Source organism: Neodiprion virginianus, chromosome 1 (assembly GCF_021901495.1).
Source record: "Neodiprion virginianus isolate iyNeoVirg1 chromosome 1, iyNeoVirg1.1, whole genome shotgun sequence".
Lineage (NCBI taxonomy): Eukaryota > Metazoa > Arthropoda > Insecta > Hymenoptera > Diprionidae > Neodiprion > Neodiprion virginianus.
In genome coordinates, this window is record NC_060877.1 from 11,174,217 (window position 1) to 11,197,718 (window position 23,502).

Consider the following 23,502-nt stretch of genomic DNA (forward strand, 5'->3'; position numbering starts at 1 on the left):
GTCAGGGTGACGTGGATGCAAAAGTAATGGAGGCCGAGGTGGGACCGACGAGCAACGCCAAACCGCAAAACGATACCCCCGTCAAAATATCAACCAGCTTTTTGCACAAGATGATCGAGGAGCTGGAAGAGAATGACGGAGCTAAGGGAAGTTCGCCTATTCACGGAGACAGGGAAGGCATAGCGACGTGGGAAGAATCGGAAGAAAAATTCATACGAATAATCGAGGGACCAGGGTACGACAGAGATTCCGGTTTTCATTTAGAAGACCAGGAAGAGCAGCTTGATCAACACTCCTTGGAGATCGGCGAGGCGACCGATTCTCAAAACGAGAAGCTTGAGGCTTCTTTGTCTCACGGTCGGCATGTTTTCATTCAAGAAGAGCCAATTTCGCCTGAGGAAAATTTCACCCAGCCTAGGGATCTTCTGGACAATTGCACGGAAGAAGAACCTTACTGGTGCACAGCTGGGTTGATTACAGCTGTTGCCACGCCTCCGATCCACAGAGTTTTTACCAGCAGAACTACAATTATTGGAACCGAATCCAGGACGTCAGCTATCGATCACACGCTCCAGGGAAAGACAACGGAAGCCTCCGTCATCGAGTCGGTTTCCGTTGCTGAAAATGGTGAGGACGAGTTCCAAGATAAACGTGCACGCTCCGAGGGAAAATTAAAGAAGAAAAAATCATTTGGACAAAAATTGAGGAAGTTTTTCTCAAGATTTAAACGGGATAAAGACTCCTAAGCCTTAATCATTCGTGCGTGGATGTTTCTTTTTTTGTTAAAGAATACAATTATTTGTCTAGTAATTTTTTGCTAAATACTTTGATGACCAAACCCACGCACACGTTGAACGTTGAGTTACTTTTGTGAAACTCGCGAAGATCGCGGCATAACTTTGAAAAACAGGTACAAATTTTCTCAATTTAAAGTTTCACCGGCTTCTGTAACAGCGGTGAAACTTTTCGTCGTGCGTGATTTGTGGCACAAATTGTACACGGATGATCTGATACACGTAGAGTAAAGTGTGTATTGTACGATGTTGTGTAAAAATAAAACATTTCAATAGAACCACGCAGGTATTCTTATTATATTTTTTCAATACATCGGTACGCTCGTATACACGCATTTTGTACTGTATTACATAATACAGACTGTCTGAAATGGAATAGCGATAGTCTGACTATACAATTATTAATAGAACTCCTTTAGTATAATCTCATGGGTTATAGATATTCGACTGAGAAAACTGAACCCCGACTTACTATCATATTTGAAAAAAATCTGTGGAAGTGTACATATTTTTGTTCACTAATTGCAAAAATGAAGAATCGTTATAATTTTACTGGTAAAATTGCCTTTTTTAATTCTTATCACAGTGGCCCTGATACTTCAACTGAAATTTTATTTTACGTCATCCCGACTCTTGCGTAATCTTCCGTGCAATATGCGAATCACTAGAGTGAGTCATTCCGAAACTGAATTACGTAGTAATATTCAATTACTTGAACAATGGTCAAAAATACAATTACGAAATCGTTTGGGTGCAAAACTTGTAGGCGAGACTTGAAATGGATGTCTGCATTTTTTCCCGATAATTTACAAGTGTCTAATCGCACAGTGTTCGCCATGGTCGGAAAATTCCGTCAGGGGTAATATTCATTTGAAGTACGGGAGTGCTCGATGGGGGCTCCAAGTATTTTGAGTCGAGATAATCCGGGAGCTGAAAATCATGAAGGAGAACGGATCTGGCAACCCTGACACTAAAATACAATAGTTAAAAACCATTTATCGTAACGCGTAACACAGTTTCGGCTCTGAGTCGGTAAACTCTTTTCGGAATGCCACGTTGCCAAAGTTAGATACAGAGACGTTTTTGAGGCGAGATCTTTACGATTCTCATATGTCGGTCCGTCGGAGCGCCATCTGTATTAATAAAATGAATCCGCACGGTGCCTCCTGGTCCCACTTCTGGTTCAAACTTCGTTCAGGGAACATCCAGGAGCCGTCACACATACCAAACAGCAATGGTGAGTAGGATTTCTGATGAGGAGATCCGTTTTAACCCTCAGATTTACAACGACGTTCGCATTTGAATACCGAATGAATAATAATTTCGTCACGAATATTAAACGAACGTTTTATCGTCCAAAGAAAGACGTATCCTCATCCGCATGCAAATTTATTTTAATTACCCGCTATAATACCGAATATCGAATATTAAATTAATTAACTTGAGCATTCAAATTTCGGATACAACAAAGTTGTACATTGTCATCGGAAATGAACTCTGCATGAGGTGATAATTGTGGAAAAAATAGTTGACTGATCATAAGTTCATTGCAATCGCATAAAATGGTCTTCGGTTATAAACCCAATACTTTTTCTTTATTTACAGGCTGATCTCAGCTCAAAGGACGTCGAAAGTGAGTAAATTCATCTGCACGTACATACCGAAACACATTATACACACACTTTCACTTAGATCTTTTTTTCAAAACATGATATGAAAGACATAAAAAAAAAGAGAGAAAAGGAAGAGTAAAATCAGACCAAAGTTAGGAGAAAAAAAAAGTGACGACGGTCCAATCAAATTTCGCTCCCTCTATTCTGGAAAGTGTTTTCTATCACCAGCGGGAATCGTGTCATACAGTGATTAAAAAACGTATTAAAATTGTTTAGCGATTATAATGTCCAATCTGCATCGATAACACAGGTAAAAAATCATTTGACAACGACCTGAGATCGAAAATCGAAACGTCACCTAACCCGGAAAAAAAAATCTAAAAAGTCGACCAAGTGATTGAAAAGTTCTAAAGTGAAATGGAAAAAAATAAAATAAAAAACAATAAACAAAATAAACGAATGATTGATAAAATTGGTTCTTCGTAACGTGATTGAAATAAAAATAGTTGTAATCACGAAGATTGAAAAAAAAAAAAAAAAATAATAATAATAATAATATCAAAATTGCAAATAAAAATCGCGACGTTATATTACAAATGTAAGAGGTATTTCGGTTAGTTTAAAATTTTCAAATTGATGTATTTAATCGCGAGAAAAATGCTGAAAATTCATACACTACCTACAGAGATTACGCAATAGATGGTTGGTACACATAATTGGTGAACATCGGGGTGCCCGGATTCTGTTCTAATTAGGGAACGCGCGTGGTGTACACGACCGCCGAAAATAGTTCGGGTGCTGTTCTTATATGGCCGGGGGGAAACTTGAGCCAGGCGGAGGCTCCTGTTCGCACGAGGTTCCGATACTCGAGTCTAAACATAGGCATTCGATATTTTCGAACGAGCTTTGCCAATGAATTAATATAACTTATAAAACGCTCTCCGCAAGCGTTGGACCTCGATTTCTATATTTTTTCCCTAAAAATTATCGCCGAATTAAACGCGCATGCGGGAACGAAATAATTAACCGAGTATACGAAAGCAGACTTTTGGGGAAGAGCAGCGGCTATGGAAACGCTGGAAACGGTTTTGGGCGATAATGGTCACAGGGCCTGTTCCATGTTACGTGGCACCCAGTTTCAGTTCTATAAATAACAATTTTACAGAGGTGCTTTGAATACTTGTGAATATAGTCCGATGCGTAGGTTTCGCGTGTCTGACCCTCGGTTATAAGACAAAATATGTATTTTTATCGTTTTCTCAAAATCTCAGGCCTGTCGGATAGACGAATCTGTACTAAACGATCCGCGTCGCGGTGATTTTGTATTACGAGATGAACTTTTATAGACGTCCTGAGATGGATCTTCGATAGTTTTCTAACGGTTCTAACGGTAACTAACATCGACATTTTGCACACTTGAAATAGAAAGTTCATACATTTAGTTGAGACAAACAAAAAAGGAAGAAACTTGAGAAACTTTCGTCAAAAACAGCGTGATGAAGAAGTTGTAAACAGAAAAAGTCTACTCTAGCAATTCGTTACACAAATATTGTCCGTGTGAGAAAACATTTCCGACTTATAATTATTAAAAATTATAAATATTTCGGTTTTCTTTTCTTTTTTTTTTCAATTTACGGCAAGTGAATAATGTTTCAAATAAGCCGCAACGATCTTGAATATGGGCGTTTGAAAAAAAGACGCGACAATAATAAACATTTAGGGTTGAATAAAATGTGGGATAATTTCAGGGGCGGAATTCGCATTCTCCATCTATGATTTCACCGGTGAAAATACCATCGACGCTGTCGATCTGGGAAATGTTCTCCGTGCCCTGAACCTCAACCCGACGAATGCAACGATCGAGAAGATGGGAGGAACCAAGAAGAAGGGAGAGAAGCTGTTCAAGCTCGACGAATTCCTGCCCATCTTCAGCCAGGTCAAGAAGGACAAGGACCAGGGCTGCTACGAGGACTTCCTTGAGTGTCTCAAGCTCTACGACAAAGCTGAGAACGGCACCATGCTTGCCGCTGAGCTTTCCCACATACTCCTCACCCTTGGTGCGTTCATAGATTTTTCACGCACTGATGAAAACTTCATTTTTGTAGTAACTAGAAAATCGTATTGAAATGAGTATCGTTAAAATAACAGTTTCAATATTGTTGCAATTGAAAGAAAATTTGGTACAAATAACCGTGTAATGTGATCGAGAGGGTTGGAAATTCCGAATTTGAAAAGTTCTGATAGCAGGTGAAGAAACTTGAACTAAAGAAATCAAGCTTTTACGAAACATTAACGTTTTGAATGATTCGAAAGCCGACGCTCGAAATTCCGAAAGTGCAAAGTTCTGAGAGAGCAGAACTTCAAAAGGACAAAATGCCGAAAGAGCATAACTCCGACAAGTTAAAGTTCCGAAAGTGCGAAAATGAGAAAATTTGACAATCTGAAATACCGAAATTCCGAATGATCGAAGATTTTCAGTCAAGTGAATTTCCGGTTTGGTAAAATTTCACCAATTTAATCTTTCTTTGTTTTGGATCTTCGATATTTTTACATTCGGAATCATGGTCATTTTCATTTACGGTCTTTCTGATTTCTTTCACCCGCTCGTTGAGTAAACTACGTTGTGTGGGTATGTTTTAACTTTCGGAATGTTACTCTTTATTTTGAAACTTTGTTTTTCCCAAATCTTCGCTATCCGAACTTTACTTTTTGAAACTTTCATCTGCCGTAAGTTGAATTTTCGGAATCTGACACTTCGGAACTTTGAGCCGTCGGGTTTCCGACCATTTGAAACTTTGTTGTTTCTTCAAAGTTTGCATTTCTTTGCCTCAAGTTTCGCCATCAAATAATTTGGAATTAGGCACTTTCGGATCTTTTCAAATTCGGAACTTCAACCCCGCCCCAATATAATTATAACAAGGCAGCACTACATTTCTCGCGTTATTGCAACGTTAAATGTGATTACTTAGTTTACTATACATATTTGTTCAGTTAAATTAGGCCTCGACATCGTTGCTTGACAATATATAGTGAAAGTTACGATAATGAACAAGGATAGTAACACGTACTAGATTTTCTAGTTTACATATTTCGTCTAGTTTATACATAAATATTGAAGATGGTTAAAAACTGAAGTACTCACGACTAAAAATTTAATTCGACGACAGTTTTATTGCGTTTCAAATTACCGGGAAAATCAAGCTATTTATCAAAATATATTTACGAACACAGGTGAACGTCTCAACGATGCCGAAACCGAGGAAGTACTCAGGGACTGCATGGACCCCGAAGATGAGGATGGTTTCATCCCTTACGCCCGTAAGTTATCTCGAACGAACAGCACCACATCCCCTTACGTGTTTCACAATTTAGTAAAATGAATCCAACATTTTTGAAAGACCCTACTCTACCTTTGAATTGAACCGTAGAACACCAGCACGTGAACATCAATTACCCACCGCCCCGATTGTAAATGACAAATATCAGCGATAGACTTTTGAAGTAAAAGTTTGATGAAAAAAATAATCTATTTTGTACGCAGATTAGAGTAAATTAGACGTATTATACATAGTTGAAAATGGATTATCCGGTTTGGATGATAACTGATATGTTTGCGAGAGTAAATACTTGCTTTTTCTTTTACACCCCCGTATCCCCCCTAAAACGACCCTTTACGAATTTGACGAGGAATAACGTACATACAGAAAAATTTCATTTGTCATGGTAACTAGAAAAATTCGGTAAAACAGGTATCGTTGCAAAAACTGTTTGAATATTGTTGGAATTACGAAAAACGAGGTCCGCGTAACCATTTTGCGCTATCGTCGATCCTTTTTTGGTTATTGCAACGCAAAATCAGTTTCTTCGGTTTACTCTACTTTTTCAATTAAATAATGCTTTAACGTCAATTTATTGTTGCACAAGCATTAAATTTTCGCGACAGTCGCAAGAAAATATAGCAACAATGATCGTGATGAGAAAAAATAGTAACGGATAATAGAGTTTCTGGTAACAGCTACAAAATTAATTTTCATTTTCTACCTAGAACTATATTTTTCGACTGTGGTAAAAAATGAAAACAGTTAAGGACTGAGAGGTAACCGGAACTAAAAATTTCTCTCAGTGTAGAATTCTTCGCTGCAATAATGAGAATGACGAGTATGTAACGACCCTGATTAGATCCTGTAGGTATCCCTGTGTTTCATGTTCCCCTTCGTGGTTATTTTTCAGCATTCCTGAAGAAGCTGATGGTTTAAAATCAAGGAGCCACCACCAACCATGAATCGTGAGTAAACCCCGTCCTGATTTCCTCACATTTTTATGTTACATGTCTTCCTTTTTTATATTACTTCTTACACAGCTTTACATGTACGCATTTTCCTTTCTCTCTCTCTCTCTCTCTCTCTCTCTCTCTCTCTCTCTCTCTCTCTGTATATATATATGTATGTATGTATATATGTATATAGCTAATATCACCAGAGTCCGTCGCCTGGAAGATTCTCGCAGCACAGTGAATAACAATTCTGTCGTTTGTTTCATCGTAATATTTACAATGCTTATTTTATTTTTAATACGTATATTTTATATTCTTTTAACTAAGTAATGTGTAATTGTATTTTTATTCGCTTAGCAATGCCTGAAACTAAAATTTGGTCCTTGAAAATTTGCGAACGTGCATTCTCTATTCTATGTTACAACGCTGCCGATTCGGCTACTGTTTAGTATATTTCTTTGCAATAATCAAACATGTCAATACTTAGCTGTGTAGCTTTACTTGCGTGAAAATGTTTTGCGTCAAATTGGAGTTTGTTACATTTGAATCAGCTCCAATGTATCTTTATTTTTTCACTTCGTCTCTTTCTGCTTACGTATAGGCTTTTCTTGGCATCGCTGTGAAACGAAAATATATCAGAATTTAAAATATAGATTGAGTATATTTCAATTCAAACATAGCATCTATACGTGGATACGTGATAAATTTTTTTATTATTCAGCGTTACGCAAGAGTATAAACCGATCTCAATTATAGCCTGAAATTGTTGGGTAATCAAATACATTTTTTTTTTTTTTTTTTGTCTTTAGCTAAATTTAAATTAACTGCACGCTACAGTCAAATGTAACGATGTTTCAGCTTCAATGAATATAATGATAAGAATCGCATAATGTTATAACTCTGCTATTAAATGTGATTGTAATTTTGATACTTATTTTCGACGTTTTTGATACAGTTTTCTTTCGCAATTGCAGCGTTCCTTCGTAGAATGTGTGACAGAGCAGCTGTCGACAACACCCCCGACCAATAAAGACCGAACGTCGTCAAATCCATCGCAAATTGACGTGGTAAAAGAGAAATACAAAATTTAAACGAAAACAAACATAAAAGGAGGAAGAATATGGTTAAAAATTGAATTAAAACGAATGATATCACACAACGAAATTACAGCAATTTTATATAATATTTTACACGCGCATAGTAATTATATTTTAAAGACGAACAAATTAGCGAAGGACAAAAACCCCAAGATTCGTCAAGGTGATTAAATTTCACCCGATCTTTGAGAACACGGATCGTTAAATGTCATCATCAACAATTTCATCATTTATAATATAATTTATTGTAACAATAATTCTTGTTAGATATTGTCAACGACATCGCACAAAATACAAGACAATTATGAATATATATATTGCATTATTTTAAATTAACGGTAAATAGTAATAATAATAATAATAATAATAATAATAATAATAATAATAATGATAATAATAATAATATTTATAATGTCCACTACGAAGAAATAATAAATGCAAACGCCAAGACAATACCTGTTACAAATAAGAATCGTTATTTAATTTGGTTCGACACACCTTTGTACCTGTATTCTTTATACATCCACATCAACCGAAAGAAATAACCGTCATTTTAATTATTTATTATGTTTAGTTAATACATTAGCTACGTAGATTTTTACTGCATTTTCAACAAGCTGTACTACTTTTGAAACATGCCGACAACGAGATTGCTAAATTACAAGTTTGGAGAGTCGGGATTATTTTGTCTACTCTGAAAAGTATTCAGTGGAAGTTAATGCTTTTTGTTCTGTGGAAGTCTGAGTGTTTTTTTTATTTTTCCCCAAATGTGTTCAGGTAAGGTAGCTGCAATTTGAACTCTCGAGCATTCGAAAAATCAAGACTAAGCAATTTTAGGATGCGCATTGTGCTACGCACTTCTGAAAAAGCAGAGCAGGGAAAAGAAATATCGTTTTTACTTTCGGGAAATATAATATTGCATTTTAATTTGACTGGTAATCTACAGATCCCGTTTAAATTCGCCTAATGTTAAAAGAAACATACAAGTCTTGCAAACTTTTAACCCACAATATTTGATAAGCCTATTATTATAACGTCTCGAAAGTACGAAATATTTTCTGAGATATAAATTAAGAGCGCGCTAGAATTCGATAAAATTACGCGTACTAAAAGAAGAAAGCACCGTATTGACGTTACACTTTTTAGTTCTAACGGTACAACTACTAGTGTGTTAATTAGCCTGAAAACAATTTGTTTTTAGTTTCAAATAACGGACAATGTCGTAATAGCGTGCGAAGTGCCGGTCTTTCGAGAATTTGTTACACTGGAAAAGGTGTCGTAGCTTGGACAATTGTACAATATTTTTTGTTATTCTTTAAATTTCGAAACTCAAAATAACGATAAAAGTATTAACTTTTGGTTGTTTGCAAAACTTCATGTATTGTCCCGAAAAACAAATAAATAATACGGAAAGTTTTTTTAGCATCATTAAAAAAGACAGTGGAGACTTCGTTGAGTGAAGGTATTGAAAACATATTTGAAATACGGCTGAAAAATCAGTAAACTGCGGTAAGACAAAGTTCTCCACAAATAGTACGCTGGTTGGTTGTAAAAGTTGGTGAATCCATGAAATATTAATTGAATTAACTAAGCGATTTCTTTGTATAGGTCCCGAGAAGCAAATTGCTTCATAACAAGTTTTATGTATTTTCGATTGGAGATAGGGGAGAATTTGAAAAATTGAAATGGTTATTCACGCAGAGTTCGTGGAATTCATTAAGTTGGTTTATCGAAATTATTAAAATTTTACCTCAAATATACGGAGTTTATCCAATTTATAAGTGCATTTAAATGATTTAGTGCACACGATAAACTATTGTTATTGTCTGACTTCAAATAAGAGCGATGTCACCAACAGAAAATCGTTTAGAAGTAACTATATCCACCGACACCACGATGTTCGTACTTAGCAGTACTGTACCAAACTGACTTGTTGGAGCCGAGGAGCTCGGGTATAACCATCTTTGAAGTTACTTTTCAATTCAGAGAGGTTGCCGTCTAGCGGCCAAAATTGGTACCACTTCGAATGAATCGGTTGAAGAACACGAAACGTGCACACCAAAGAATGGGAAGACTATCGAACCAGTCAAAATTTGTTTCAGTGAAGTAATATTCGTTTCGCCAAATCAGATAGTATAGCTTGTTAGGAATGTGTGTCATGTATTTAATCGCCAGATTTCAAACTTGGCTTTAAGACCTTATTTATGATCCTTAACCACACATCTTTGCTCGCAAACAATGAAATGTGTATTTAATTCTGTTCATCTGTTATTTGACTGAAACAGAGCTTTATATTGGAGAAGGATTTTTTTTTATTAAAGTTAAAATCTTGTCCACCAGATGAATGAATGTTTCCGCAGAGTTTGCATTTCTTCTGTTCAAATAATTATTGACTTTAAGTGATGGACATCGCATGATACTAAATACATGATTTGGCCATCACACAAGTATATCTGCCAATGAGCGATTATTATTGCAATTTTTAACTTCTCGCTTCGAACAATGGTAGCTCAATCCCATGAAAGAAAACACTCATTTCCTCGAAATACATATCACTCGAAAATATGTAAAATTTGAATTGATGTACAGAGACTGTTGTCCCAACTCATACGTAGTTGCTTGAATCGATAGGTTATTTCATTCAAACGAATTGGAAGTGAAAAAGATCACTCGTTTTGTCAAGTAACTTTCCCTTCTCCATGTAGCCGAGTTGCAATGTACAAAAATGAACACCTGAAATTCTGATTTTTCGACACCACTATTTTCTTTTGGTATATAGACCACATTCTGAAGTATCTTCGGTCGCCATATTGAATTTATGATTTAACTCATAAAATATGGACAGCGTCAAAAAATTACAAGGACCAAAGTAGTAGAGGATTAAAATTAATTCCCCATATTTAGTTACGATCATTTTCAATCAAGAGTTGAAAATGGGCAATTTATTGGATAAAACAAAAAAAAAAAAAAAAAATTCTCCCATAAATTCAAGATGGCGGCCGAACCTACCGCAGAATCTGATAGAAATTTTAGAACTAGTTCACCGATGCCTTCACCACGATTAGAAAAAGACAATGATGGAGTAAAAAAAAATTGAATTTCCGATGAACATTCCGACTAGACTAAGGCTTGTTGGAAGGAGGGGAAATTTTCATCCTCCCACGCATTTTACGCAATAGCGAGAGGTCGCGTCCGTTCCTCAGGTACGCACACAGGTATCCTTGCGTCATCGCCACGCGTATTCATCGTTTCGAGACTCGGGTAAGTTCGGAAGTGTTCGGCCCATAAGCCGAGTACTTATTGTTAGTAGAGTGCGACCCGGCGGCAGGGAGCAGTCAATTTAAACGCGTTGTGTCTTCCGCGTCTTCGGTGTCGTTTTGGCTCCTCTGCCGGATATTCGCGATCCGTGTTTACGTCCGAAGTTGTGGTGCCGGGTTCTGCAGGTTGCGATTTAAATCAGTGAAAAGTGACCCCGAAGTGGCTTTAATTTATAACTCGTGTCCGATACTCGTTAGTCGGATTTCCGGTGAAGGATGGCGGATGTGCAGCTTAAATCCACCGAATTCAACAACGGGGATGCTGCTGTCACCCAACGCGTTCCACCACCCGCCTCTTCGGGACCCCCGCATGCAGGTTTGTCTGAAAAACATTGTTTTCAATTATTTTTCCGAGTTATTAAAAGTCCGAAGTATTTTACCATCGATGAATCAGGCTTCGTTTGGTATCGAGCTTTTCAAAATTCGTATCAAAAGTTAGGCTGATATTAGAATGATAATTCGTTGGTTCGCTTTCTCAAAATCTGGTAAACACACTCGCGCGATTGTCTGGCTTATTGTAATCCAATTATTTGACTTTTGTCAAGAAATTTATTCCATTTAACACACACACCGCGTGCTAAACGTGTATAGTAATGTATTTACACTTCGATTTGTCCGTACATTTTTTCGAAACTTTCTTCCATCCCACGGAGTGGATAGTTGATTTAAAAAAAGAAGGTGGAGAAAATATGCGCCCATCTAGGAGTAAAAGCGTTTATTATCTATTCGCGTAGTTGTTCACGCGTGTTTTCTGGGAAAAATTGTTCAGATATAATACGGTTGCCGCTACGGCTAACTTTCCTTGTTATTGGATTGAGTCCAATAGGATTAGCAAACTTGTAGGTAATTCTAATTCTTGGATGGGAATCGCACTGATTTCACTTTGAGTATTACGTTTCGTTGATAAATTGACGCATATGCATGTATAATAGACGAAACGTTCCAAAGTTGAGTATAACGATGCGAAAGCTTTCATCCGAAGGAACAAACGCAAATCAACTCCGATTTTTGCTAAAGAATAAAATTTAAAACCATTCGTCAGAATCAAGTAAGCGTATTTCGTTGCGTTTAAACTCGTTTTCCATTAACTATTATCAACTCCTACGGACAAACAAATTAAGAATAGTCTGAGCAAACGTAAATCGTCTTCAATATCACCGATTTATTCGTTTATTGACACTAACTTACACCAGCCTCTGGGGATCTTTGAAAGTAAAACAGTCCCCGTTTCGACTGTTTCCTTTTCACACGAATGTGCGTAGGAAGTAAATATCTATGATTAGCTATACGCTAGCGATACGTGGCGTAAAAAGACCGTCAGGTTTGTTGGTGGGAAAGATAAGAGTCTCAGAGGTGACGGAGCTCACCTAGGTTGCATAATTCGAGATAACGGAGTTCGGAACGATGGGAAAACAAGAATGTCCGGTCGTGTTGTTCCCTTTCTCAACTCTAACCAAGTCGTTTCACCAGCCCGTTGAGTAAAATAATTTATTTATTCTCCTTCGTTCGAATTGTCAAATCCAAGAATACCAATGAAATAATGCCTGAGCATCGTTGGTATGAAAATCATTTTTACCCAAATCAGTATAAAACTGAATTCAGTTTGCAAATTCTTCAGTGTTAATTATTAATCCGTGTAGGGCAAAGTTCATGCCTTGTTCTGCTCTAATTTCAACGGCATGTGAAACTATTTGAAAACTATGAGACAGAACTTCGTAATTCAAATCGATTTGAAAATACTTCCTCGAGTTATTTCGAGCCAAGGCTATTCAACGTTTAGCAAAAATTGTTCGCGAATTGAAGTGAAATGATAATATTTCGTCGTTAATTTTCTCCCGCTTTATATACAATGGAACGGTAAATTAATCAGCAACGACTTACCGACATGTCGATGGTGTAGAGCAAGAAAAATGTCGTAAAAAGTAATTGCGATGATTGGGGTACATGGTTCGGTAGATTGGAATGACCTAACATCATAACGATACACGCCGTGGGCGTTATTCTATTAATTACTTATACTTCGACCTCACCTTTCATGGTATTGCAGGGAATTAAGTTTGTCTATTAAGGCTTCGATGCATGTGGAAAACCCTGATGAAAACGGCCTTGGGTTACGAGGAATTAAACGGATAATTACCTACCTAAAACACAACACGTTTACGAGATGTACAAATTTGTAGACGCCTCCAATTATGGATTCGAGATGTTTGAATTTATTGGAACATTATATGGCGACTGCAATTTTGAACATACTTAACGACTGGCAATCGTTGTTAACGAATTACGCGGACGACGGTTACAATCCTAATTGTATAAATCGTTTGTTTAATATACGTAAAGAAAAAACGTATGTCTTTTTATTTAAAATTTTGAAAAAACTTTGAGTCAATATCACCGTAGCACTTCATCGATATTATCGACCAAAACGAATCGAGAACCGATGTCTTATCTGTACAGCAATGGAATTGATACACGGTGTATTTTATAATCAATGACGTCATACAGCCAGCTTGTACCTTGCGTAATATGTTCAGCACGTGACGAACATACGCGATAAACATTTTCGAAGCTTTCTAAAAATCCGAAAAGTGTTCAATAATTCCGCGTGAAAAACGAGTCCAGAGGAGAAAAAAAAAAAAAAAAAACTCGTAGACAACAAGCTGTATAAATATACCGGTAACTTGAAAACATCGCGATTTTTTTTTTTTATGATTTCAAAGTTTTGCTTTTCCGCGTGTACAAAAAGACTTCATACTTTTGGCCACGATTTTTTAAACGTCGGAAATTCCGGCAGGTATTTTGTCCCGATTTATGTCCTGTCCGATTCAATGAGCCACGGACCCAATTGTCGCAATTACCAAATCATCTCATTCCTCCAACCACGGGGCCTCCATGTGTGCATTCTACGTAGGGGTCAATTTAAAACTATAAAAAGACCGTGAGGTGATGCAAATTCACCGTTGTTCTAGAAAATTTATACTTACGATACAGAATATTACATTTTATTTGTATCGTCGATTTTCGCTCAAGCTATCCAAGTATCTTACGATATTCTCCGTCGAGGAACATAGACTTTGTAATTTTCCAAGACAATGCTATTTCAATGTTACATTCATCGATGGAATGACTATTGGAAAATTCGGTGGACTGAAATAGAATTGGAAATTTAAAAAAATCTGGTTAAAATTGAAGGAAGAAAATAATTTTCCAGCTAGGTATTGTATTATTCTATCCCTAACATAATTAGGCCGCAGAACGAAGAAATGAATCGCTGACTAACACGAAGTCATTGGAGGGTTTTTAATCATTTTTACTATTCTTCTTTTTTCTTTTCAAATTTACTTTCTCACGCGATAAGTGCTTTTAGATGTATTCTGCAGTCGTATAGGTATATTAATATGAAACTCAGTAGCGAAAGAGAAAAAGGCAGAAAAAGTAGAGGGAGAAAATGCAGAATATGCGTTGAGCAATCTTGTAGGAAGTTAACAATGAACGATATAATTTAGGTTAACAGATATGCCAGTCACGTTTCATTGTAAGGTTAATCAAAAAATATAAATAACTTCCTAGGTTTACATATATATGTATATATATATATATGTTATGTATAGTGTGTACAGATCGGTTGAATTTAGTCAATACCTATTTAAGAAGGAATTATAACTTCCGCGGAACATTGCATCTCATTTTATATCTATTTCGTGATGAATTTCCGTGTCGTAAACAACGAAGACTGTGTGAATATAGCTATGAAAATCTAAGTCGACGTTGATTATACTAAAATATTTTTTTTACATATTTATTTCTCATGAAAAAATCTCACTCCCATTTTTACATCAGATTTTCTGTGACAAATTCAACTACGAGATAGAGCTGCTCCGAATGTCTGTAATTATACGTGTTGAATCGTGAAATTGTGGATTATGTATTTCTGCTCGACGAATGGTAAATTCTAGGAGAAGCTATTACTCGATCTTTTTATCGGTTATAACATTATCTGAACTAAACTGATTCGTTTCTGTTTATGTGCGGAGTAAATAATACCAGTTTTCAAAATTCTCCAAAGCCCTGCAAATATCGTCAGGATATCGAGTTCAGAGGTTGATGAGAATTTTTTAGCACCAAAATTTCATTCTCTTTACGAAATGTATAAAGAAATTTGTGCACTCAATCTTTCACTTAAGATTTACAAATTTCCTGAAAGATTTTTCATCGCACACTTCGCACTCTTAAATAACGTGATCCCCTTAAAAAAATTCATTCCCATTTCCGTCTCCACTTGTTTGCCAAGTTGATAAATCGATTAGTGACGATTTCGAAGGCAAAGTAAACCGTTCGGCTATCATTGCTTACAATCGTATTTGAAGAAGGCACGCAAATCTTTTACGTCTCAATCCATTCACGGCCTCAAGATGGGAAGAACCATAAAATCTAGGCACCGCGACGATAGCAAGAAATGATATATCTATGTCTATTATAACTTTAATCCATGCATAACCTAGCCGAGCACGAATTTGTGAATGGATCAGCTGTTCTCACTAGTGCAAGCTCGAAATCAGATGAGGAACGTTTTACGTTGCGTGTGTTTCATGGGAATGGAACATTACACGCGACAGCAGACAAATGTAACGATGATAGGATGTAACTCTACGATCTTCGCGTGTCAACAATCCTCGTCTATGCGGCATCAATTCTCCCTTGATTTGTCTCGCTCTGAGGCGATCAGGGATTAATTCGCACCGACGAATGGATTGATACAACGAATAATAACATAAAAGCAATGAATAATTATAACGAATATCACTAGACTTTGAGACCTTAGAAGATTTTAAGAGAATTTGTGAGACTTGATTATTGTAAAAATGAAAATTCTCAGACTCCAAAGACTTCGATCAAAGTTTCATCGACTTCAAAGAATTCACGCGACTTCTCGGAACTTCAGATACTCGACTAGCAACTTCGTCATACTTCAGTAATTTCAAGGACTTGAGCAAATTCAACCAGACTTTGTACGAACGAGTCTTAGCGCAGCATTTTGTGAAACGTTTCTAAGATTTCAATGACTTGAAAACATTTAATGAGTCTTCTCGAGATTTTGTGAGACGTCGCCAACTTCACGCGACATTAACGACTGTTTTACAGCGTACAACGGACACGAAGATTAATCAACTCCTCTCTCCAAGGGTACAGAATATTTCAATTTCAGTGTTAATAACGAGGTAAAAAATGTTCCCTTTCGCGATAAAAGTCCAGGGTCTAATCCAGGGGCGGTTTCACCAAGAAATATTAATTCGCGGATCTTCCGCGACACGTATAGATAATCCATTGTAAAATTTGTCATTGTATTTTGCAAAGAGGATGGGGGGGAGTTCGTCTGTGCCTCGCTCCGTGTATCGATCAAACAGGAAAGTCAGACAACTTACGCTCTGTAACCTATACACGATTTTCTCACCCTCGGTACACTTTGCTCTTCGCGTTATATCACACATACAGAGAACTCGGCATTATACGTTACAGAATGTGTTTGGTTGCCGTTGGCCTATTAATTTTCAGCCCCAGTCGGCTAGTGACGTAACAGCTAGGGATGATGAGGAGGTTTGTTGAACGGTCACCGACCTGTTCGGCATTCACCGGCTTTTATACTCAAAAGCTTTGTGCTGACTAAGGTGGAACTTCTGCCAGGGCTTTGTTGAATTATCGCCTTCTACGTTATTCGCCGCGTTTTTCGTTTTTTTTTTTTTTTTTCTCTCTTTTCTCTTACAGGTGAAAAAATGCTCAGGGCAAGGTATAATGTCTCGCCCTGAATATGCCGATGTAACGAATTGGCAATAAGTGGTTTCGATACCTTCACAGATGATTGATAGAAAGTTGACTGAGGTAGAAGAAGAAACAGCTTATTTAGTTCAAATATATTCTATACCCTAGCCTTTCATTTTCTCTCTAATTCTTGATTTGAAATTTCGATAGTTCGTGTTACGTGTCGTGTAATTTACATCTTTAAAATTATTGCCACCGTAATTGAAAAATTTCAACAATCAACGATCCTTTGACAATGTACTTTCCATAGAAATATGCATATCAAGAAACGCAATTTTTTATTCTGTAAGAAGAAATTTTGCGAAGCTTGGTACGCTTTTTTAACCCTTCTAAAATATGGCAATATACATGATTTTTCTACTTTATTAGATTTTCGTTTAATGAATAAAGAAAAAAAATGCATTCATGTGTTGGCGATAGTATTAACAAAAAACTGGTCGCGTTACATAAAAATGAATGAGGCAGGAATATTTTTGAAAAATGTTCTAAATTTTTTGGTCTCTGTACGGAAAGCTATAGCCTCTATACTTCGTTTCACCGTCACGCGATAACAAGAGTGTAAAAAAATATCCCAGCTAAAAGTGGTTGTGTACAAGTCTTGAACGAATACTTACGGCGGCCTCATGCCGAAGCGATCTTGGTCGTCGTACCAAACCGTAGAAAGTGGCGGTTACGAAATCGAGTCTGAGAAGTTGCGCGTCAAATTTGACTCCGGCAGTTAAGTTACTCGGAGTCTCAGAATTTCTAAATTCAAGCTAAGAAGCTAAACAAAGATAAGAAATAACGCAATTGAATGCGGATTGATCTTTCAAGGCCAACTGACTGTTCGCACGGCAAAACTCTAACCGATCGACGTGTGCGTTTGATCGAATGATCTATGAAATCGATCCGTTCGAGAGGGTATTTCACGGAAACCAAGGATCATCGGTACACACCTTGTGTTCTATTCTTGGCCAACACTCTCATGCCGCGATTATGCAATGATAATGTCAAACTGCGATTAGCGCAGAGCCTTGAGCGATACTCTGTCCGCATAACGTGCAACGCAGCCTGGAGTAGCCTGAACGTTTCTGTGTCGAGCATAAAATACTGCGAGTGGAAAAATTGAAGAAAAGATCATGCCTGCATAATTTGCAAAGGCAGAGTTTCCGATTGTTTACCCAAATTTGCGAGGGAGAAAAGAGCGATGCGCTTATTTTCAAGGCTCGTCGTCGGAGGAGTTTTATGAATTAATCCGGCTGATTCAGAGCCACGTAATTATGTATACCTATACTTTACGTATTGCGGAAAAACGTGTTTTAACCGCGCCGAGAAAGTACGCGTTGTGAATCCTAATTCTCCAGATCATACCTGTTGTACGATCTGTTACCAAGGAACGGTTGTGTAAAGACACAAAATACTTTCGATTTTTTACTCAATCCTTGGCGCGAAAAATTGGCATTCAATTTTGACCTGATTTTCGCAGGGATCCGGATTCATTTCTCCGAATGTAATTTGAATTTTACAATTAGTATACATAGGTTACCGGAGTCTTTCAATAACTTCTCGTTTCTGTTCATGGTTATTAGGTTTTCTTAAAAAATAATTTAAAACAAATGACCTGCCTTATGAAATTGATAAAAAAAAAATGTTGACATCGAATTTTTCGTTTTAACCGTAGAAAAAAATTGAACATCTGAACATGAAGTGGAGAAAAATTAAAAATGGTGTCTCTGCGTGGCGGCGAAATGAAAAGTGGGTGGGGGTAAAAAATCAGAAAAACCGAAAATCAGAATGTCCAGAATTCCGAATGAATAACAAATAGGAGAGAACAGATACTGTCAGAAATTTTAAGTCCCGGATGGTGCCCAATAAAAAGCTGCAGTTTAGATAAAATGTATTTATTAGAGGGCTCTATTATCCGAAATCACTTACTTCGGAAAACGTTAATCCAAGAATTCAGAGATGCAGAATTTAATAATGTATAGAGTCAATATTCTAGAGAACGAATTTGTAGAAAGTTTCATATTCTCAAACGTCCGAATATTATAAAAGTAAAAGTTAGAACTTCATCGTCTAGAAACGGTGAAAAACAGATATCCAGAATGTAGAAGGGTCATTATTCAGAATCGTGCAATTCGGAGAGATCAGTATTCCGAAATCAACCGTAAAGATGGCTTGCTACCAGAATTTCACATTCCGAGTCTACTCAGCCAATCCATTTTGACTTGTAAAATGTTTTATATACCGAATCAAACAAATTCTGCAATATTTTTATCTCATTAAAAGATTGAATACGACTTTTGGTATCATGAACTTATATTTCTTGGCTCCTAATATGTTATGAGTTACTGACTCTTCTGATATATTACGATTCTTCATTCTGACGATTCTGATACACTGCAATTCTATATTCTGGGCCTTCTATGAGATTATTACTCGGAGTTCTAACCATTCCGATTCTTGATCCTTCGCATTTATGAATTCGAATAAATGAAAATTCTACTTTATGATCCATCCGAAGGTTATTTCTTTGCGTTTGCGAGCAATCGCATTTACCTCATTCCGCTAATGGCCTTTCGAAATTTTCACCAGTTGTGTATTATAAATTCTATAACTTCAAGCTTCGATACTTTTATATTCTATTTCCATTATTTCTAGCTTAATGAAGATTCACCACTTTGTTCTTTCGTGATCGTGAGTTTTCCATACATTTATGTTCGGAATTCTGACCATTCTGATTTTTGGTTTTTCTGATTTTTTACCCGCACCCATGATAAGCGCCTGAAGAGAGAACGCAGAGGAGAACGACGCCAATTCGTTACCAGAAACAATTTGAAACCAGACGTTTATACGTATGCACCCACTTTGGAAAATCATTTCACAGCTCGACTAGCGAGTACACGCACTTGGCTTATCTCGTATCAGTGTGAGAACACTGATCGCTCAGCATTTGACGTGGAGCCAAAGAGTACTTGGTGGCATGCCCTGAACGGCCGGCTGGCTCCGTGACTTTAACACTGTGAGAAAAAAACAGGGAGCCTAAGTTAATGAGACATAATTAGTGAGAACGCTAATTGGTAGCTGTGAACGAGTCGCAGACCAATCCTGTTGATACGAAGTCATTCTGTTCGGATTTGTATGGCGTGGTGAAACGGCGAGAGAAGATCCCACGAACTTTGCATTTTGTTTATGTGATGGACGATCTCTGTTCCCGTTACTGCGAATCAACGTTTTAAACGAGAAAGAATCGCTTCATTTTTTACAAACATTACTGCGTAAGCAGGATGCAAAAACGAATAATGCGACTTGCCCTTGAATTAATCTCGCGAAATGTTGGACTTCGATCTATCAGTTGTCTTTAGATTTGTTTTTAAAACTAAGGGAGCAAATTAATTATGCAGATTTGAAATAAGCGTTTTTATCTGCGACCGAATTAACGTCGAACTATGTATTATGTAATATATATTTTTATCCAGATGCGCTGTAATGTGAGTGGGTAGAAAAAAAACTGACATTAACAAGCTGTATCAATCTTTAATTTGTTTTTCACCATGTTACGATGATAAATTCCAAAACTGTGATACACCTGACTATCTTGATCGTATATTATAGTATATACAGTTATTTTTCAATATCTTTGAAACGAGGCTCCAAATGACTAAGAGAAAGTAACTACAAATTATGGTTAATAGTGTTTAGGGAATTCCATGTAAACTCAACCAACGTCTGAGCCTCGCTATTATTAATTTTGCTCAAAAAATTTTCTGCAATTGTCCCAACTCTGAATCAGTATCCTGAATTTTTTTAGACTCTTTATTCAACTGGTTAATTATCTATAAATATTGAAATTGATTTTGAAAAGAATCTTTTTGAAAATTCTCAAAATATTCTAAAAAAAAATTGTTTTTCTTTTACCAAGATTTCAAGACGGGCCTTTATCTATTTTTTTTTTTTTTTAGCACTTTTAATTTTTCCGAACAACTAAAAAATCGTGCAAACGGACTAGAAATGTATGAAGTGAAGAATTCAAGTTAAAAAAAAAAAACTTTCGGGAATTTTCAACCCATTCAGACAATGCTTCAACTGATCAGAAAAATTTAGAGCGCTGAAAAAAATCGACCCATTATGGGCCTGGTCGTGAAATGTTTGGAATAGAAAATACAGATTCTAAGAATTTTTTAAGAATGGTAAAACAGCTCCTTTAAAAATCACGTTAAACATTCACAAATAATTGAGCAGTTGAATAAAAAATTTGAAAAACTTCAAGGTAATGTTTAAAAGTTGGGAAAATTGCAGAAAATTTTTTGAAGAAAATAAGAAATGGTGAGAATCAGACGTGGCTCGAGTTTGCGTGAAATTCCCCATAATCATAACGTATATATTGTCAAAAATACCATAACGAAGCAAATTTCGTTTGCGAGGCAGGCGGATGTCTCACATGGAATAACAAGACTCGAACGATGTTGGTATGCGGTTGAAAAATGAACGTGGAAAGACATTAGAATGCGTGCAGTTGACCCGGATGAGAGTCCAAAAAGACAGAAGAAACGTTGTTTGGTAAGCGTAGCTGATAGCTGGAGGTGTTTTTCAGTTTTCATGTCAGTCGAGAAGCGACGAAGCTGACGGTCACTGTCAAGTTTAAATCATGGCTAAACGACAACGAGACCAGAAACACAGGCGTTTGATTATGGGGCATTCCACGCCAATTCGACCTAGGTTTAACCCTTGACCTCTTAGACTTGGCGCGCGATTTTTTCTACGATTGTTTTCACTTTGAAAGGTACTCTGTTTTTTTTTTTTTGGTTTATTTTCGATCCAATTTGAATTTTCTACAATTCTTAGAAACGATTTTATCGACCGACCAAAATTAAAAATTTGAAAAAATTCTGAAAAATCCTGCGTCAGATATCAAAATTTTCAAGCTGGGACCCGGAATGGATTTTCCCTTCTTACTGTTTTCAAGCTTTTTCCGAACAAAAACGTTAAAAAAAATTAGAAGCGGAAGTCATTTTACTATGGATGATTGCTGAAACATTTTTATATGTCACGTTGGATATATGAAAATTTTTTCAAATTTATCGAAAGATTTTTTTTCTCTTTATTGTACCCGTAAAATGACTTTCGTTTCTAATTTTGTTAACGTTTTTTTTGTTTTTTGGAAAAAGCTTGAAAAAAGTAAGAAAGGAAAATCGGTCTACTCCAATTCCAAGCTTAGAAAATTTTTATATTTTACGCAGGATTTTTCAGAATTATACAAATTTTTAATTTTGGTCATTCAGTAAAATCGTTTCTAAAAATTGGAGAAAAATCAAATTGAGTCAAAAAAAAAAAAATAAAATAACAGAGTACCTTTCAAAGTGAGAACAATCGTAGAAAAAATCGCTCGCCAAATCTGAGAGGTCAAGGTTAAAACCCAGGTCGAATTGGCGTGGAATGCCTCTTATACAGGTCGTATCATATCGATTGTTGCAGAACGCAAAATCAGCAGCTTGTACGAGTGCAGAAAATTATCGGAATTGGGATTGAGATAGGAGTTATATATGAGATAAGGAATTATGATGATGATTGACGTGACAATAGCAACAATAATAGAACATCTTATCGTTGGCATCACGACTTTATCTGTCGCACAATCGATAATACATCTTGTAGCGGTTTCGCGGAATTGAGTATAAGAAAATGTTGGCAATAAATTTGTAGCTTGAATTCCGGCCACACGCGATGGCTATTTGTAGAGGTGATAAAAACGCGCAAAAAATTAACCTCGACGTCCTAATGAACGAATGTAGCAACGAGTCTGCCGAAACTGATTTCCTGATTTTTGTATTGACAAATTTTTTTACCGGAATGATCCGACACGAGTAGATGACGAATTCTCTCCTCTTCCATTCGTCTGATGGATTTGACTGGAAATCTTTGGCATATACGAAGTTGGAATGGATACGCGTATTGTTTTTAATGGTGAAATTCATCGGCGTGGATAAAGAATTCCAGAAAACTGGTATGTACCTCAACTTCGCTTTTATTTCCTTTACTTCATTGGCTTTTGTTATATTTCCTTACTTTGATACTGGTGGACCAGCAGCCTGCGATAAGTACGTAAATTCATGCTTAATACAGCGGCGAATTGTTGTTATGTCGAATCCAGTAATTGGTGACATCATTTACAGAAATTACCTAAGCTGACGCCACGCAACCGCGTAACCCTGAACGTCCAGGCGTAGCTTGCGACCGATATAACAACTTGGGCATTGTATTAACTGCGAAATAATCATTCGAGGCATCGAGAGTCGAAAGTAATAATGCACGTAACAATACGCCATGAAAAACTGAAAAGGTTGTAAGTCGAACTAAGTGAGAAGAATTTCGCCGTTTACATTATACAGCATACATGTTTGATTTCAACGCCGTTTCGTTTTTACAATTAATAAACTCGCACCGCAACCGCTGAATTGTATCGACCGATGTAATCAAGCGATACTGTTCAACCATCGATTATTGCTCAAAGATTATTGTCCCAATCTGTCAAATAATAGATGAACAAAAATCAAAAAATTAATCCTCAAATATCTTTCAGCATGTTCGGTTTCTAATAACCGCCTCAGGGTT

The 23,502-nt window shown here is 36.7% G+C and overlaps 2 protein-coding genes across 4 annotated transcripts in view; both read left to right on the top strand.

The window, feature by feature from the left end:
* The first annotated feature begins 1,906 nt into the window (after positions 1-1,906).
* Positions 1,907-8,088, top strand: LOC124305648 (myosin light chain 1). 2 transcript variants are annotated; one of them, XM_046765259.1, is made up of 6 exons: positions 1,907-2,031; positions 2,400-2,427; positions 4,156-4,464; positions 5,639-5,725; positions 6,638-6,692; positions 7,655-8,088. In XM_046765259.1, exons 1-5 carry the CDS (start codon positions 2,029-2,031, stop codon positions 6,661-6,663), a joined length of 453 nt encoding a protein of 150 aa, XP_046621215.1. In that variant the 5' UTR covers positions 1,907-2,028; the 3' UTR covers positions 6,664-6,692; positions 7,655-8,088. The 2 variants fall into 2 exon arrangements, with proteins under 2 accessions (XP_046621215.1, XP_046621209.1); XM_046765253.1 differs by lacking the exon at positions 6,638-6,692.
* A 3,017-nt stretch (positions 8,089-11,105) lies between these two features.
* The window catches only part of LOC124305571 (microtubule-associated protein tau), a 59,942-nt gene continuing 47,545 nt past the window's right edge, over positions 11,106-23,502 (top strand). The window contains exon 1 of one of the 2 annotated variants that reach the window (XM_046765150.1): positions 11,106-11,410. In XM_046765150.1, the coding sequence (XP_046621106.1) occupies positions 11,318-11,410 (93 nt within the window). In that variant the 5' untranslated portion in view covers positions 11,106-11,317. The remainder of the gene's footprint in view (positions 11,411-23,502) is intronic. The other variant, XM_046765156.1, reaches the window with a different exon arrangement.

Coding starts and splice junctions, on each gene's coding strand:
- LOC124305648 (XM_046765253.1), top strand. Junction 2,428..4,155: donor CAGCTCAAAGGACGTCGAAA/GTGAGTAAATTC, acceptor GGATAATTTCAG/GGGCGGAATTCGCATTCTCC. Junction 5,726..7,654: donor TGGTTTCATCCCTTACGCCC/GTAAGTTATCTC, acceptor TCGCAATTGCAG/CGTTCCTTCGTAGAATGTGT.